This window comes from Rousettus aegyptiacus, unplaced genomic scaffold, assembly GCF_014176215.1.
Source record: "Rousettus aegyptiacus isolate mRouAeg1 unplaced genomic scaffold, mRouAeg1.p scaffold_m13_p_5, whole genome shotgun sequence".
Lineage (NCBI taxonomy): Eukaryota > Metazoa > Chordata > Mammalia > Chiroptera > Pteropodidae > Rousettus > Rousettus aegyptiacus.
This window is the reverse complement of record NW_023416308.1, coordinates 46364429-46382642: the sequence shown is the minus strand read 5'-3', so window position 1 is coordinate 46382642 and position 18214 is coordinate 46364429. Positions and strand designations below refer to the sequence as shown.

Here is an 18214-nt window from a genome sequence, read left to right as displayed (position 1 = left end):
TGACTTTGTCTTTCTGGTGACCGGCTCCCATCCTGAAGCTATCCAGGAGCCATTAGAACAAGGACACTCCTATCATCTAGGAAATTCCAAGGAATTTAGGAGTTCTGTGTCAGGAACTGGAGTCAAAGACCAAATTAAAAAAAAAAAAAAAAAAAAAAGATGCTCCAGCACCCTTATCACTCAGGAAATTACAAGGGTTTGAGGAGCTCTGTGTCAAGAATCAAGAATAAAAACCAAATATATATTTCTTATTTTGTCACAATGCGTAACACAGGAGCACCTGAGTTTGGGAATTCCGAAAAAACCACCGGGAGGCCCAGAGGGGTGAGAAATGCCTTCTATTACTCACAAGGTAGGACAAGGTAGGGAAGTTTTAGTGACAGTTGGTTGAAGCTGCAGGAATAAAGCTGCTGACCAAGAACAAGCAGAGTTTTTTATGCACACAAGCAGAAAAAGGGGTTATTTCAACTGAGGGGCATCTGCCTTCTCAGACTGATGGCAGCAAGATGTGCTGCCCTGTTACAGGAGCAGATAACATCCATGGGAGCGGCAGGAAACGTACTTGGAAGTGGCACTGCCGAAAGATCTTTGTGTACTGCCCTTCTTGGCTGCTGGTTGGGCAGCTATCCGTCTTCTGAGTCCATTCTTTTATTTTATTATTAATTTCAAGTATACATCATTGGTTAGACATTTATATAGTTTATGAAACAATCCCCCTGATTACTCTATCTTCCCTCTGGCTCTACGCATAGCCAGTACACTAATGCTGACTGCATTCCCTATCTTTTCCTCATTTAAGAGGCATCTCGTGGGTTAGGGGCACACTTGTCCTCTACCTCCTAGTATAATCATTTCTCTCCTTCTCTTGTACCCTGTAGTACGGGTGTTTCTGGGCTCCTATGCACTATGAAAATGGAGCATGACATTGCCCGAAACCACTTAGCAGCCTGAACAGTTCCCTTCAACTCTCCCTCACAGATAGGCTTCAGAAGCAGAAAGCCCCGAAACAAAGGCAGAGTTGGGGGTGGGGGAAACAGAAGTGCCTGCTCCTGGGGTGCTTACACCTGCCCTCCACACCCTCACTGCCACATGTCTGCCAAATTGTCAGGAGCTACCCAACCCACACAGCAGGTGCCCTACCCTGGAATGAATAAGGAAGCTGATACAGAAACGTTGTGTGGGAGGTTCTGAGGGGTGTTCCTGATATCAGATAAAGGGATAAATACTAATCATGCCTCTACTCTGTGGATTTGTGTTTACTCTACCAAAACCTACTCTTGGTTTTCCCCTCCTTCTTAACAAGCTGCCCAGACCATCATCATACCTTCCTGACTCCCCATGTCCAGTGTTTCTGATTTCAACAGCAACTGAAGCTAAGCAGACAATATCCATCACCAACACACATCCAGCAACAACCATCCACTCAAATCTGCCCAAGACTCATCTCCTTGGTATAAGAAAACAAACTTTTCTGGAGTTTTTTAAAGTGTGCGTAATTCTATGTAAACAACTCCGGAGCTCTATGCAAATGTGGCAAGTGCACTAGAGGGTGTTTTAAAGCAGAAGCGCGTATCTGTTGCAAATCAATTTCTCAGCTTCAATGCATTTCAGCTCTTCTGATGACGTCTAACATCTGCAATGCTTCTGCAGGCTTCTGGACATTTCTGCTCCAAACTTCTAGAAAATCATCACAACTTTTGAGTATTGGCTACAGGACCAGCCTACAGGGCAATGGTTACAAACTGTTCAGTGTTGTGTTCTTTTCACAGAAGAGAAAGGAATTAGATGTGCTATGTTTCTTTACCATGAAAAATTATGCTGTGCTTTATCTTTTACATACTGCTGCCTCATATCCAGAAACCACAATCTCTGGTGGATTCTATAGCAGGGTTCAGCATGGCTGGTGCTCATTGAGGACCTACAATGTCACAGCACTATAAACACAGTTAAGGGCTGTGGGAACATAGAGAAGAAGAGATAAACAATTTGGTTGGGGATGGGGGATGGATATGCAAACCACAGGCCAAAATGGAAAGCAGCATGAAATCTGCGTCATTACAGAGATTCAAGCAAGAGGCACTATGAAAGCCCATTTCACTGACTCCATCTCGGTGAATATGCAAGCAAACTATGGGGAGAAGGTGACATTTGTATTGAATCTTGAAAACCACTGAGTTATCAATTACAGCTAGAGCAGGTGCTTTCATATTTATTAAGAATCACATGGCAAGCCAGGAGGGAGCTTATTTAAAATGCAGGTTATCTGGCATGATCACCAGATATTTTGATTCAGTAAATCTAGGATAGATTGCATTGTTTAAGCATTGCAGGTGATTCTGAGGCAGGTGGTCCAGGGCCACATTGTGCACTAGCACAAAGGCTGTGTGGAGGGAAGAAATGATAGACAAGAGGAAAGATAGGATGAGCCCAGATCACAGAAAGCTTCGAAAGCCATGCTAAGGAGGTTGGACTTTACTCTATCAACAGTAGAGTGTCATAACTATGCTTTTAAATGGTTCCATCCTGCTTGAAAGGTTTAGAATGTTCCAACCTCTTTTAAAAGTATAGTATTTAAAACAATCTACATACTTGAAGAATATACTATAGAAATAGTAGTTCTTAAGTTCATTTAATAATTTTATATTTTATTTTAATATGGTTGGGAGAGTAAGCAAGAATAAATTGGGATGACTGCTAGGGCACTCCTGCTTTTTTTCAAAAAAAGATACAAATCACAGGGGCTATAGGATCAGGATGGTTATGATCTTCCTTCTTCTCCTTTGCTTAAAGGAGTAAAGGAAATAGGTGCTGGAAACTGAGAAATCAAATAAATTTTGTCTTATTGGATTTCTTTTAGAAATGTAGTGACCACAAGAAGTATATTCTATCAGTAAAAGAAGCACAGACACAAATGTCTCAAATTTGGCTGTGTATTAGAATACCCTAGAAACTCATTTAAACTACAGATATCCTTCCAGATCAGTAGGTCTCAACCCTTTGGTTTCAGAACCCCTTTCTTATAAATTATTGAGGAACTCAAAGAGCTTTTTTTAAGATATGACTTACATCTACATATATTTATTACTTAGATATTAAAACTAAGAATTTAAAAATATTCAATATTCATTTCAAATAATAATAATAAACAATTACATGTTAATATAAATTACCTTTTAATAAAAAATAATTATGATTTCCTTATCGAAAATCTTTATTGGGAGGGGTGACACCGTTTTACAATTTTCCAAATCTCTTGAATGTCTGCCTTCATAAAAAACACCTGAATTCTCAAATCCATTTCTTCGTTCAATCTCTTACTAGATCACACATCGTGTAGCCTCTAGAAGACTCCTCTGTACATTCGTGAGAAGATGAGAGAGTAAAAGGCAAATAACTTATCAGTTGTATTGCAAAATTAGTTTGAACTTTGCAGGTTTCCTGAACCAATCTCCAGGACTTCCTTCTGCGACACTCCAGAACATACTTTGAGAATCACTGTTCTGTACACTTCAGTGGTCTGAAATGTTGACTAGGACATGTGATGCAGAGCCAGTTTGAAGGACTGCTAAATAACGTCCATTCAAAGTCCTAAAATATCAAGCGTTATACAAATCCAGACTGACTAGGAAGGTGTCCAGGAAGTAGCTCTGTCCAGAATCAAAAGACAGAACCAAAATTAGGTTAAAGAGCAATTATGGGTGAAGATGAATGAAGGAAATGTCAAAAAGTACCTAAAATTTGGTTTCTTGGTTCATGACACTGACTGTGCACCACCCCCCAAAAAAAGACATTTTTAAAAAATTCATAAAGCTCATTTTAAAATACAACTATCAGGGTCCTACTTCAAAAGATTTTGAATTAGTGCGGGGATAGAGGCTGAGCAAAGATATCTTTAATTAGCTCCACTGGTGATTCTGATGTTTGATTTTATATATCCAATATATATATACATACATATATATATATGCACATACATGTATATATATATATATCCATGTATGTAAATATATATATGACTATCCAATTGTATTAAAATGACACTAATTTTGATTTTTATTCCTAAATAAAAATTATATTAAAATGACACTAATTTTGATTTTTATTCCTAAATAAAAATATCATCTTAGAGTTCTATTTATATCTGAAAGATACTCAGTTGTTAAAAATCACATACCCATAATCTAAGTATTACACGCATAGTACCTATATTTCCTAGTGAGAAATACAGACTTTTTCATATGTACTATTTTTAAAAACCTACCTCTACATTAAAGGAACAGAAAATGTCCCTGTTATTCATGAACCAATAATGGATTCTTTGTTTCCATAATAAACTTTTAAAAGAGTTTGTTCATAATGGAAACTCATTGTTACTGAATAAAAATCTTCTTGGGGAGGAAAAAGTACCTTCATATATAATCTACATCAGGGATGCAAATTGTAGAGAAACAGACACTGGAGGATTTGCATTTAATCAAATCTAAAGCAAGTCATTTCAGAAGCATCACTACCATGTACAGAAGACTTCCCATCAGTGTCAGGCTGACCTTTCCAGGAGACCAGGATCCCTTATCAAGGAGGATACGCCATTCACCATTAAGAAGGAAATTCACCAGAATTGTTCAGAATGGAAAGTGGTGAGTCAATGTCAATTATTAAAAATTTTTTTAAAACCCTTTAATAATCATAATATTTATTTTTGACATCACAAAGTCATAACATAAAACAAAGGACAAGAAGACATACCCTTAACTTTGACTAGAATATATGAAAATATAATAACATAACCAGAAAACAACACTTTAGAACTCTTGGTAACATTTTTATAATTCTAGTCACATTTAAATAATAATTGTTAGATTTACTTTGCTGCACAGTGTTTAGGTAGATATTTATTCTGAAAGATCAACCCAAATGAGGACTTGAATATTAAAATGTTCTTTTCCAATATAGTGAAATTTGATGTTAAGTTTAACAACTTTCAGTTAACCTGCAATTATAAGAAAAGTGCAGGAGAAGAATTCACACTTACATACAACCTGCAACCTGAATATCTTATATTTATGCATCCTGCTTTAGGCTCTTAGGCTAAAGATGAAGGATTTTCCACATACACAAGATAGAGCCTGGGCTATTACTTCATGAATTCAAACTATATATAGATAGATCTTTCTCAGTTTGTTCACTCTGAAGGTACATATGTTAGTGTCAACATAGAATTTGTTTAGGAACAAATTCGAGGTTAAAAAGTTAGCATTTAAAATGTTAATAAATAATGACAAGAGATGTTTCAAAAATGAGTTGTAAAGTACCTAGAAAGAAAAATTAATATTTTTTAAAACACTCCAGCTCTTCAAAGTCTAGTCTCAAAAGTTAAGAAGCTATCAAGAGCCATAAAAGCATCTGTGTTCTGCAGCATGGAATTGGTTACTGACAGAAATTCTAAGTTTTTGAACCCTGCTATAAGGTTTAAAAGGTGGGAGAGAGGGGTGGCTATTGGGAGGGGCTTGTGAATTCCTGCTGTGTAACCAAACCAAACTTCTACAAAATCCCAACAGGTTAACTAATGGCTTCACCTCTTTAAAAGTTTCAGTCTTTATTACAGTTTAAGGTTTCAAAATAATTAATTAATAATTAATATTTTGCACATTTCAAGATTAGTTGCTGAACATGCCTTTCCTTATATTCCTTTGGAGGTTTCCCAAAATAAAACTAAAATTCTGTCCTTTCCCCAGATTGGAAGTGGAACCACAAATGCTGAGCCTCTAGTGGGTTTAGACCTAGCACTATTTATTCCTCAGTGAGTAGCTGTCTTCCCTGGTGAGGGGTCTCTGATCCTCAGCAAGGCAGGCTGAGCTAGGTTAGTGGCTTGAGGAGAAGGGCACCCATAGTACCACGCTTGGAAACTAAGCCAGATGGTGCACCAACACACTCTATTGGCACTGGACTGTCCAGATCTCATTCTTGGTACTTTCCTAACAGGCAGAGAAATAGAATCAATGTGAACGCTGTCCACCAATAAGCCATCATTCGGGATTTTTATTCTGCCCAGTCTTGAGTGATAGTGTGCCTATATTTTGTACCTTCAAGGTCTACAATTCGGAGATACATCATCTATTATCTTAATTCTGCCATTGTCTAATGATGTAATTCAAAATAGGAATTTAAAAGCAAAAATTTTATTCCAGAGAATATCATCAAAAATAGTAAAATAAGGAGCTTCAAATTTCATAAGTGTATTTGATATTTAACAACTCAAAACAGTTTAGGAATCACCTACATTTTGAGTATTTGATTTCAGAATATAGATTTCGATTTGATACAGAAAATGTTAATTTTCAAAAACAATAGTAAAGCAACAGCACCATTAAGTTTACTATGGGCCAAATTCTTCAGCAAAGCAAACAGGAATGAGAAGACAAACTGGGACAGTTTTCTGCATATGCATTACCCCAATACTACAGGACATTTCCCCCCATAATTCTGAAGGACAAATTGATTCTTACTAATAAATTTTCTTGTGCTTTCTCTCAGGAAACACAAGTCTTTGTTTTCTCAACAACTGATCCGAATGCAAGTTTGTATCAAGAGTATTTGAATAAAAACTCTTAAGTGGCTCCTGGTTCATACAGGTGTGGAGTCTTTAAATAGACACAATGCACAGGGAAAACAATGTTTGGGAGTAGGAATACTTGTAACGTTTTAAAACTCTAAATATCAGTCCTCTCTCCAAAAAGAAGGGCAGAGTAGGTAAAGGCACTTTCGGAATTCTCAAAAACACGAATATTCCAGATGATTAAAGAATTTGTACTAGTTTCCATTGCTTAATTAAAATTTATTTTAATTCACCTTACGTGCCATGTAAAATGTTGGTATCTGCTTTCTTGCATTACTGCTTCAGAGCATGCTTTATCCCCACTGCCCCTGTTTACTCACCTCCAGAGAAAGGGTTTCATCCCCATTGTTATGAAACTGCTCTCCTACGTTCTGAAAAAGATCTTCACCTTTCCAAACCCTATGGTCTTTCTAGGTCTTCATTTTCCTCAATTTCTCTAAGGCATTTTATTTGTTCCGCAAGTATTTAATGAGCACCTACTAGGTGCCAGATTCTTGGCACCACTGGTTATTCCTCTTTCTCTATACCCCCTCTCTCCTTCATCGCTCTGATGCTGCCACTCTGGTACATCGCATACCTGCATTTCTAACCTCCCCTCCAAACCTCCCCACCCAACCACCACCCCTGAGCACCAGAATCGTAGCCTTCCCCTGAGACTCAGTGCTGAGATTTCTAGTCTTCTTTTGCTACAAAGTCTTCCTTGGAGAACTTTATTTTCATAGCTTTAATTACCATGTTTTAAAAATATTTCTTAAATGTGCAGTTCTAGCCCTGATCAAAGATCCTGATCTAGCTGTAGGTTATTTTATTTGATTAAGCCACCACAATTCCACTAGTTCCTTACCCTTTCTATACTTGCCTTGTTCCTTCCCACTTCTTCTTTTGCTCACACCATACCTGATGCCTAGTATACCTTTCTCCCTCCTCCCAACCCATCCATATCTTTCTAAGTCCAATCTAAGTCCCATCCTTTCCCATAAAACCTTCATCAACAATCCAAAGGGTACCCTTTCCTTCCCATCCTCTTTCACATATGAATGTCTTATTTTTCTCACTAAATAAAATCTCTTTGAGGACATCCAGTAGATGTTCTAAACTTATTTTGCATCCCCTGTGGCATATAGCCCTATACTTTGCACTAAGTCAGTGCCAACTAGTACATAGACTGATTGTTTTATGACAAAACTTCAGAAGTGTTGATCTGGTTATTTGCCGTTTCATAAACTTTATCTCTCTATTTATTACAATGTGGTTATTTGTTAAACTTATTTAGAATAGGTATATTGCCTCTAGGCTTTTTGGCATACACATAAAGCATAAATAGATACATAGATCGAAATCATCAATTAAAAAGCCCTTTGGAAAAAAGTGAAGCCAAGACTGTCTGCCAACACACAAAGGATCCAGCCTAGACCTCTTCAACTCCTTCTCATACCTAGGTCCACACCTGCCTTCAATCAATCAGGTGCTCCCCTTTTTGCTTAGCCAAGGATACCTGAGTAGAATTGGTCCCCACCTCGACAGGAACCTTACAAATTCCTTACTCTTATGTATACTTGTGATTCTCAAACTTCAGAGAACATTAGTATCACCCAGAGGGCTTATTAAAACGTGGATTGCTAGGCCCCCACTCCTAAAGTTTCTGAGTCAATACATCTGGAGTAGGGCCTGAGAATCTGCATGTAGAAGTTTCTAGCTGATACTGTCACTGCTGGTTCAGAGAATCACTGGTGTATACTCTCACTCTCACTTATCTGTATGGTTTTGACCCTTGCTTTGTTCTGATATTACACACTTGAGGTATTCTCCTAAACCACACTTCTTCTAGAGGCCCTGAAAGTGTCTTAGTCACTGAGTAGACCCACCGGGGCCACCCCTCCACCACACTTCTTTATTCTAGTCTCAGAGCTGGAGAGCAAACTTGTGCCTTTGACCCTAATTTTTTGCTTCCGTTTCAAGACATCCTTCCATCATTTTCTCCCTCTGTCCTAAATCTTTAGTCCCTTTCTCTGTCCCGTTTAAATATCCTCAAATCTCTTCTACCCGTAAATACATAGATATAAAAACATAAACGAACCTCTCCTTGATCCTGTAGTTCTCTCCAAGAATCATCCAATCTCTTGCTTCCCTTTCTCATTCAGACTTCAAGAAGTGGTTTCCCTGTCTCCACCTCTTCCCTTGACTTTATTATCTGTAAGGGACAGAGTTTTAGGAAATGAGATCAGAGCAACCATGAAACAAGCTTCTAGCTACCCCACACTTCAAAAATTGCCATTACTAAGGCTCAACACCCCAACCACTGAATTGAAAGCAATGGATGCCTTGCTGTCTTCATCTCCCTGGATCATTCTGTTGCATCTCATGCTTTTCTTTCTTGAAACCTCTACCTCTGAATTCTGTGATGTCTTATTCCCCTGGTTTTTCCTGGTTCTTCTCCAACCATTTCTTATTCATAGGGAGTTCTCCCCTCCTCTGACAACCCTTCAAATGAGGATGTTCCCCAGGCTTCCATCTTAACCATTTAGTCCAGAGCTTCCCAACTAGTGTTTCAGGAATCAGCATTGTAAGAGTTCCCAAGATATTGATCCTCTCAGCCCTTGGGAGTAGCCTGGCCTGTTTATTCCAATGTGCCAGGCACATATTGTTTCTATGTGTGCAATCATGTGATTCTATCTTTCAAACACTCCCCAAGAGATTTCATTGCCATCAACATGATGGCTCTGGATCTGCTGTCCCAAACCCACCCCATGGTGGAAAATTGAAAATCACCCTTGAATCTTTCCTCTCCTTTCCCTCCCACATATAAATAATTTTCAAATCTGTCTGCTCCTTGCCCTCCTATTTACCACTACTCAGACCCATACCTCTTGCCTGAATTATTCTAGAATCCTCCTGCCTGATCTCTCTGTGCTTTTTAAGACCACCTTCCACACAGCTGCCAGAAAATTCTATCTGAAACACAAATCTAACCACATTACTCCCACGCTTAAAAGCCTGCAACGGCTTAGTGTGGACAAAATGAAGTCCAAACTCCTTTGCACCCAAGAAACTTCATGACTGAGCCTTACTCATTTCATTTCCCCAGCCTCACTTCCTGCCACATCTTCCCTCACACACCTCTTTCTGCTCTTGCCTCCAGGCCCTTGGCCATTCTGTCCTCTATACCTGAACGTTCTTGTCCGTTTTGCCTTTACCATATACCCCTTACCTCAGCATCACCTTGTCTTCCTTAACTCCCTCCCCGCCCCCAACTTCAAGATTCTTTAATTAAAAGATAAATAGACCACATCCTATCAAAATTAGACCCACAAACCACTCAAATAACTTTGTTTTGCTGAAATCAGGCTGTGTGTGGCTTTATTTGAATTAAATAAAATGTTGTCTTAGAACCTAGATTTTTTCTCCTTCATTTTGTACAGGCATTTTGCATAAAACTTGGTAGTTTCCAAAGTATTTTCATATACATATTTTTTAAAACTCTGAAGTCAGTGATAGAGTAGTTATTATACCCATTTTACAGACGAAGAACATGGTGCTGAGAGATGGTAGTTTTCCCAAATCAGTGACTAATACTCATTGTATAATACCAACTCCTAGACCAGCAGCCTTCTGCATCACTCTGTGGTTTGGGTTTGGTTTCTTCCTTTATTTTTTTCTTTCATTCTGTTTGTAATAAGATTTGACTCATAAATCAAATATATCTTAGACTGTCTACACATTAACCAGATTAAAGAATTTTTTTGGTTATATACCTAATACATATACATTAGTATGTTCTGCCATACACACTGATGCTGAATGCTGTGCCAGCTGAAATTGCTGGGAAGCCAGCAACACTCAATGAATTGAAACCATCCAACCTTCTACAGAGCGACAATTTCAGAGTTAGAAAGTACTTGATACTTCCTCTAGTTCAACTACTAATTCAGTGCTTAATCCTTTCTATAATAACCTAAACAAAAGGTTCTCCTATCTTTGTTTGACCAGCCCCAGTGGCAAAGAAGTCATTATCCCCAGAAGCAATGTCACCAATTTCAGAACCTTGGGAGAATATTTTTCTCTGTAGTCTGTTATCTCTCTGTAATTTCCTCAGGATAAAAAGAGCAAGTTTTTTTCTTGTCGCTAAGGCTATAATTTGACCCAAGTCAGGATCCCAGCTACTAAGTCTATTTGAGACCTCGGCAAATAACGTAGCCCCAGACACCAGTTTCTTCATCTGTAAAACAGAACAAATAAGATAATGCACATAACTTGTCAAGTACTGTTATATGTTCAATAAGTACAAATGGTAAGTGCTTAATAAGTATTAGTTAAATGAATAAATGACTCTTCCCTTATCCTTGGCCTAGTTTCAAAGCAGCAGCTCCTCATGTCGAACCACTGTGTTTTCAAAAATAAGAAATATATAAATTGGTACAGTAAACAGAAAAAAGTGACTTTCTTCTTAGGAACATAATGTTTTTAAAACAGTCCGGTTGACCTGCCTACCTACATCCAGTAGAAATACGATGCGGCAGGAATACTGTCACCCTGTAACCTGAATCATGCAAATCTAACTTTTGCATCATGTAGTAGGAAGCATTATTTCCAATTGCATCTAATCCCTGATCTTGTAATTAAAGCATAAATTTTAAAAATAACAAGAGTAAACCTTGGCAAACCAGAGTACAAAAAAGAGGACACTTTGAAATTTTGTTTTCTAGAAGGTGGAATAGTATTTCACCTATGCAGAGCTTGAATGAGTTTCTATCAAGGACAGAAGATAGGACTAAATGATCTCTATTGAAGCTATTTCAAATTTGAGTCTATCATTCTAACTAGAAAACAGCATTACAATTATCAGCCCTGAATATATCCCTCCAGAGGTTAACCTAATTACTCCATCCACATTTGATTGTTGCTGTTCCATTGATTGTTACTGTACCATTTGCTTAAGTCCCAGGAGACTACAGCAAACGGGTGTATCAAGGCGTGAGAGTGAAGCACACAGTTAAAGATCTACTGGCAGAAAAACGATCCAGGCAGACAAGTAACTCCAGATTTAATGTAAGTGCCAATTTAATACATTATGAAGTCTTTGAGGGTTTAAGTCCTCTGTTAAGTAAGGTTAGTTATCTCTCTTTTCCCTTTACACACCAACCCCTCATCTTGAGTCTGATATTCTCAGTTGCAAAGCTCTCCTTCAACTGGCACAAACAATATAATTACTATTAACACTATGGCGCATCTGTCAAACTGAGCAAGCATTCCAACAGCTCTATGAATTTATTGGCTATTTCGGCTGGTAGCAATGAAAGAAAAACGTGTCCTGACTTTTTCATTTCCCCTAGTCATAAATTAACAAAAGTTAAGCTGGTAAAAATTATGCTGATTTTCTTCCACATGTTATTTTAAACCTTATAAGACAACTTAGAAAAATCCTCTTGGTAAAACACAAAGTCAGATTTTAAAATCCTAGTAGACATCTTAAGTCTAAAATTTCTACCTGCCATTGTGTCTTCATAAATAAATAACACCACTCTGTGCCTAAAATGTTTACATTGCTGTACCGGTTCTCCAAAAAATGACCCTAGAATGGAAATAACAATTGGCTATCAGTTTGGATATCTAATCCTTATTCTATTCGGTAAACTATAACAACAGGAATGTCTGGCATCTGTCAGGCATTGCTAAGGCTGGGTGCAGGACATGAGAGCAGGTGACCAGGAGTATATGAAGCAACCATGTACAGCACCTCGCACAGGGCTGGTGCACAGCAGGTACTGGTTTTTCCAGTGTGTCTGCCCAGAATGTTGGCACCATGTTCATTCAATACTGCTCCAAAATCAAACTTCTAGAACATGTTTTAAGGGATCAATCCAAGATTAGATTTCCTCCCATCCGAGAACACCTTTTGTTGCACATTTTATGACTCCCTTTCTTTTAAGCCATGTCCTCTCTTCTAGTTCAACAGATAGAGCTTAATTGATAAAGAGAGATCTAAATAATAGACTCTTTGTCTGCTCCTAGTGCAGTGTTTCTCATAGCGCTTGCTCAGAATCATTTGTGTATGTTAAAAATATCCATACCAATGGGGGGTGGGGGTGGGGAGAAAGTTCAGAGTCTACTCTAAATGAACCACAGCTTCACGGAAGCAATGTGAATTGCTTGGCCACAACTACAGCTAAACTTGTGAAACTTGATGAAAATTTCAGGCAAACTGTCAGCTGGGAAGACAAGAGTGACAATGAGGATACCAGCTTAATCAAGGAACAGATATTGTATCTGCCCTGTGTGAGTAAGGGTATAACTCCCTCCTTGGCATTGTGATCAATGCCAATAAATGAATGATAAGGCCCTATACCTGATAGAGTTACATAAAAAGACAAGAAGGCATATATCCAAATGGTGGATATGAACATATTTTTCTTTAAAAAATTACCTAACATGACTTCTTGTTCAAGATCTGTGACTGCCAAATAGTGCATTTTCTATTTTCTTTTTTTGATAAGTTTTTGCTTTTTGAGATATAACAATATAAACATAATAATAAGCCATGTTATTTGATTTAATTTTTAAATGCAGATTCCTTGTCCCTGTTTTGTCTACTAACAAAGTTATTGGTCTGGAGCCAAGAAATGGACATTGTTGACAAGCTCCTTTGGGTGACTCTTTACACCTTATAGTTTGAGAACTTTACCATCGAGAAAAGAGCAAGGATCCAAATCTCTTACACCACAGCCAAGCTTCCTATCTCTGCCCAGATAAGAATTTGTCAAACTATTGCTATTGGCCCGGTGACAGTGAAAGTGTCAAGAAATACGTAGTACATAGTCTATGCCAAATTACCTGGTAGAAAAAAAAATACACATTTAAAAAAAACACAAGACCAGACAGCCAAGCACTATACTGAATGCTAAAGACAAAAAACCACACAACATGGCCATGTAATTTAAAAATTATAATACTATCTACATAAGGACAGTTTAAAGTACAATTCCTTGTGTGTTACTTCGTTTGATAGACACACTAATCCTGTGAGATTGATATTTACATGGTTTCTCATTCTACCAATTAAAAAGTTGAGAACAGAAGAAGTGATTGTTTTCAAGCTGCGCAGTTAGCAAGTGGCAGATTTTTTGACTTCTAATTCCATATTCCTTTTAAAGGGAGAGATAAATGTGGAATAGAGTAGAAAAATCTCTCATTCATCCTCTCTTCATTCCTTTGAGCTGCTATAACAAAATACCACAAACTGGGTAGCTTATAAACAGCAAAAGTTTCTCGCGGTCCTGGAGGCTGGAAGTCTGAGACCAAGGTGCCAGCATGGTCACGCTCTGGAGAAGGTCCCCATCCGGGTTGCAGACTTCTCGTTGTATCCTCACATGGTGAAAGGGCCCAAGGAGCTCTCTGGTATCTCTTTTATTAAGGCACTAATCTTACTTATGAAGGTTCTGCCTTCATGACTTAATCACCTCCCAAAGGCCCACCTCCTAATACCATCTCATTGGGCATTAGAATTTCAACATATATATTTGGGGAGGACATAAATATTCAGACCATAGCACATGTAAACGAATAAAATCAAAACAGAAAATATATTATGTAAAAAGAACTCCTAGGACCAGAAAGGTACAAACCAGCTCTAACTATGGCATTTATTCTCAGACGTCAAGTGCATAGGCTGTGTAGGAACATCTCGACACTGGTATCTTACTCTCATCCTCACTTTGATAACCTTTAAATTCAGGTAATTAAATGCATATAAACTTGAAATGTGGTTATTTGGACATTAGGTATTTCCACGAATTGACTTTACTGTTTACCTGCTCATGTTTAACTTTTTCAACCACTATTCTAGAATATCTGTATATCCCAAGAAAGATAATATATTCACTAACCATCCATTTTCTATGACCTATTACTGTTCCTGTTGCAAATGCAACCCAGTGAACAGGAATCATGAAAACTCACATTACTGGCAGGCATTTGGGGGCTCTAATTGCATGGGCGATACTGAAGCTACCTACTTTTCATTCCAATGTACTAAGTGACAGCGACTTGGATATCTTAGATCATTTCAGATAGGGAATCCATCCTTAGGCATATTCAAAATTTGCTACTGACAACATAGAGAATAACCAGTCAAAGGCTAACTTGAGAAGATTGGAGACCCTACCATTCAATTTTACCATATATGTTGTGCTAGACCAAAAGATGGACCCCCAAATATCTCATGTCAAATCTATGGACCCTGTGAATATTGCCTTATGTGACAAAATATGTGATTAAGTTAAGGACATACTTATCTTGGATTATCTGAGTGGACCCTAAATGCAATCGTTGTATCCTTGTGAGCAAGAGTTTGAGAGAGACGCACACGCAGAGGAGGAGACACACAGAAGCAGAAGAGGCGGTGTAATTGCAGAGGTTGAGGCTGGAGTCATGCAGCCACAAGTCGGGGAATGCAGGCAGACACCCAAGTCTGGAAAAGGCAAGAAATTGGTTTTACCTTGGAGTCCCATAGGGAGTGCAGCCCTGCCAACACTCTGATTTGATCTTCTGGCCTCCAGAACTATGACAGAATAAGTTTTGGTCTTTTTAAGTCACCCAGTTTGCAGTAATTTGTTACAGCAGCCTTAGGTCATAAAAATATATATTATAAAAACTAAGTCCCCCTGAATAAGTATCCTTTAGAAAGTGCCTATTTGGTGTCCAAATTGCTGCTCTGCTTTTTGTGGCAACAGTTTGATAGGTTTACACAGGTTGTGTTGATCCATCTTTACCACAAGAACATCTGTTTTTGATAGCATGAAATGTTTTTCACATCTTTGCAGTAGGAATCAAAGGTGGAAAAATCCCTCACATCAAAAAAGACTTTCACCAAAGACAACTTAAAACTATTTCTGTACATTTTAGTCATAATCCTGTGGTTTCACACTATTACGGTGGATATCTGTTATTAAATAATGGCTTTTCTCCTTCTTTCTCATGTTTTTCTATTATTCTTTACTGTGTTACAAGATTTTCTTCCAGAATATTTAAATATGAGCCATTCTCCAATCTCTGGTACCAAAAAATATATCTTTGGTCTTTTATTGTAGGTTTATGCTGCCTTTTTTTTTTCAATTATACTACTTATAATTGAGAAATCATTGAGAAATTTTAATAACATCATAAAATTGAACGAACTCTTAATTATCTATAGTAAAGGAAAAATGGGAACCACAAAAAGAAGCAATAAGCCTAATAACCACAGTTTTTTATTTTGCTTTGAAATTCGATGAACAATTTTCAGGCTATTGAGCATTCTAATCAAGTTTTTCTTAAGCTATCATTAAGATTTACGTATAATCATTAAATATATAATAGCTAGCATGAGAGGGAAAAAATTTTAAACTTGCTGAGTAGGAAATGAAAATCATTTTATCATTAAAATAGCATAGTGGATTGGGGGGGGAGTGATACAATGCAGTTTGGGGAGACTTAGAATTAGCCTGGAAATTGAGGTCTCATGCTCAACCTATTTTTTTTGTTTATGGACACGGTGATAGCTCTCCTGATCTGCTCATTCGTCAAAAAGCTATAGAGAGGAACAATAAGAAAGTAGCTATAAAAGTTATTTTAAGTTAATATTGGACGTAAACATGAGGAAAAATTGGTGAAGATTTCTGGTTGTTTTGAAAGGTCCGAACTGATGAAAATGTTGAAGAGATATATCCCAAGTGGGAAATTTATTTGGATTATATCAGTCTTGAATTATACATATTATACATATGTAGTCCACAATTAAACTATTTCCACTTGGCACCATTCTTTTATACCAACATCAAGTGTTTGCTTTTCAGATCACAATTACTTACAAATATTTTCTTTTTCCATATTTTCCTAAATCCCCGTCTATAAATTAGCTGCTAAAATCTCCACATCAAGGACACATAAGATAAGGCCATACTGTCAGCTGGGCATCTTGGTTAAAATGTTTCCTAATTATTTTTAGAAGGAAAGCATTGTAAGCACATAAAGAAGTATGATGATAGTACTTACTAATGGAAAATTTTGGAGGCACAAACATGAAAATGGGTGCCACATAGCGCTTTTATGGCATAGAGTAATTAAGAGTGTTTGATCTTTGTTGAGAGGTGGGTAAACACAAACTGCGGAACAGATGTGCATTGTCTAGCTCCATCCCTAATAACTGTCTCTTTTTCTATCAGGAGTACTAGTTAGAGGTTTGTTTAGTTATATATCCAGCTGCTGTTTTGTGGCACCAATCATAAGCACACTTCAATTACCACCAAGCGTAAACATTGTGATGTCCATATCTGTGATTTGCATTTGGATTTCTAGTGAAGTATAAAAAGAAAAGAATACACAGTTGGAAACTGTATGTTATAGCAACTCAACGTTTCTTTAATTTCCCTGAAGCTTTGGAAAATGGATCCAAGATAGCTCTTATACACCAAAAAAGAAATTACTTCCTCAGTCTGTTTGAGCCCCTCCTTCTGGCCATCAGTGGTTTCAGGCAATTCTTTTCTCCTCTCAGGGCTTCGATGTCCTTATCAACGAAAGTAGAGAGTTGGGTCCCTCCTGTTCCAGTATTCAGTTTTAATACTCAAACTTTAAAAAGTTTATCCCATTACTTTATCCTGTTAATTATTGTTATTTGTTTATTCAGTGTTCCCATTTCACTGGTTAGGACCTAAAATATATCTGAATCTCTGAGAACTAGCTCATACTCAAGTTGAATCATCTTTGAGCTGATGTTTCCGATCACTGTCACCTGGGAACTAACAACACTTCAGTTCATCATCTAAGACACAGACAGCATAGCACAGTGAAGATTTGGGCTCTGAATCCAGATGATCTGAAATCAAATTCCAGCTCTGCCATTTGCCAACTATACAATGACTTAAGCTTGCTGTCAAAGGAAGATAATAATATCTGCCTTGCAAGGTTACCATAAGGGTTAGATTAATATTTGTCAAGTGCTTGGTGCATGGTATATGTTCAATCAACGCTATTGCTATTAAATATTGATTGCGTGCAAGGAACATTAGAATGCAAAGTGATGTAAGAAATTTTCTGACCTGAAGAAATGTACAGTTCAGCTGTGGGAGAAGAAATTATACAGGAAAGAAATCATTAAAAATAAAAGATGGCTTTGCTCCAAGTGCCAAACACATGATAGTGGGTATCAGTGAACACTGTGGAGGTTCAGTAGAGGGTGAGCAAAGGGTGGACAAGGTAAGTAGAAGGAGACTTCTTGGAGGATGAGCCATGAGCTAAGCTTTGAAGGAAGGAGGTAACTCAGGTGAGCAGTGAGGAGGGGTGGGGTCCAAACAGAATACATGGAATGGTCTAGAAGGAGAACTGGCACTCTCTGTGATATACAATGAGTGTTTCAATTTGGTCTGCAGTGTTAAGTGAAAGAGAAGGTTGAAAGGTCTGGCCTGATACATGACCCTGCAAAATTCATCTAAGTTCTCCCAGACACTCCCCTCTACTCCCAGAGCCTCTAGCATATTGTGGTTGTTGTTGTTGTTTAATCTCTCCCCCAACTAGTTAATGTCTTTCTAGTTCCATTTATTCCTTTTGGCATCTTTGTCCCAGGAGGAA

The 18214-nt window shown here is 37.8% G+C and overlaps 1 protein-coding gene across 1 annotated transcript in view; it reads left to right on the top strand.

The window, feature by feature from the left end:
• Positions 1–4627: 4627 nt before the first annotated feature.
• The window catches only part of CUNH11orf53 (chromosome unknown C11orf53 homolog), a 31847-nt gene continuing 18260 nt past the window's right edge, over positions 4628–18214 (top strand). The window contains exons 1-2 of the mRNA XM_016165647.2: positions 4628–4637; positions 11553–11662. Of these exons, the coding sequence (XP_016021133.2) occupies positions 4628–4637; positions 11553–11662 (120 nt within the window). The remainder of the gene's footprint in view (positions 4638–11552; positions 11663–18214) is intronic.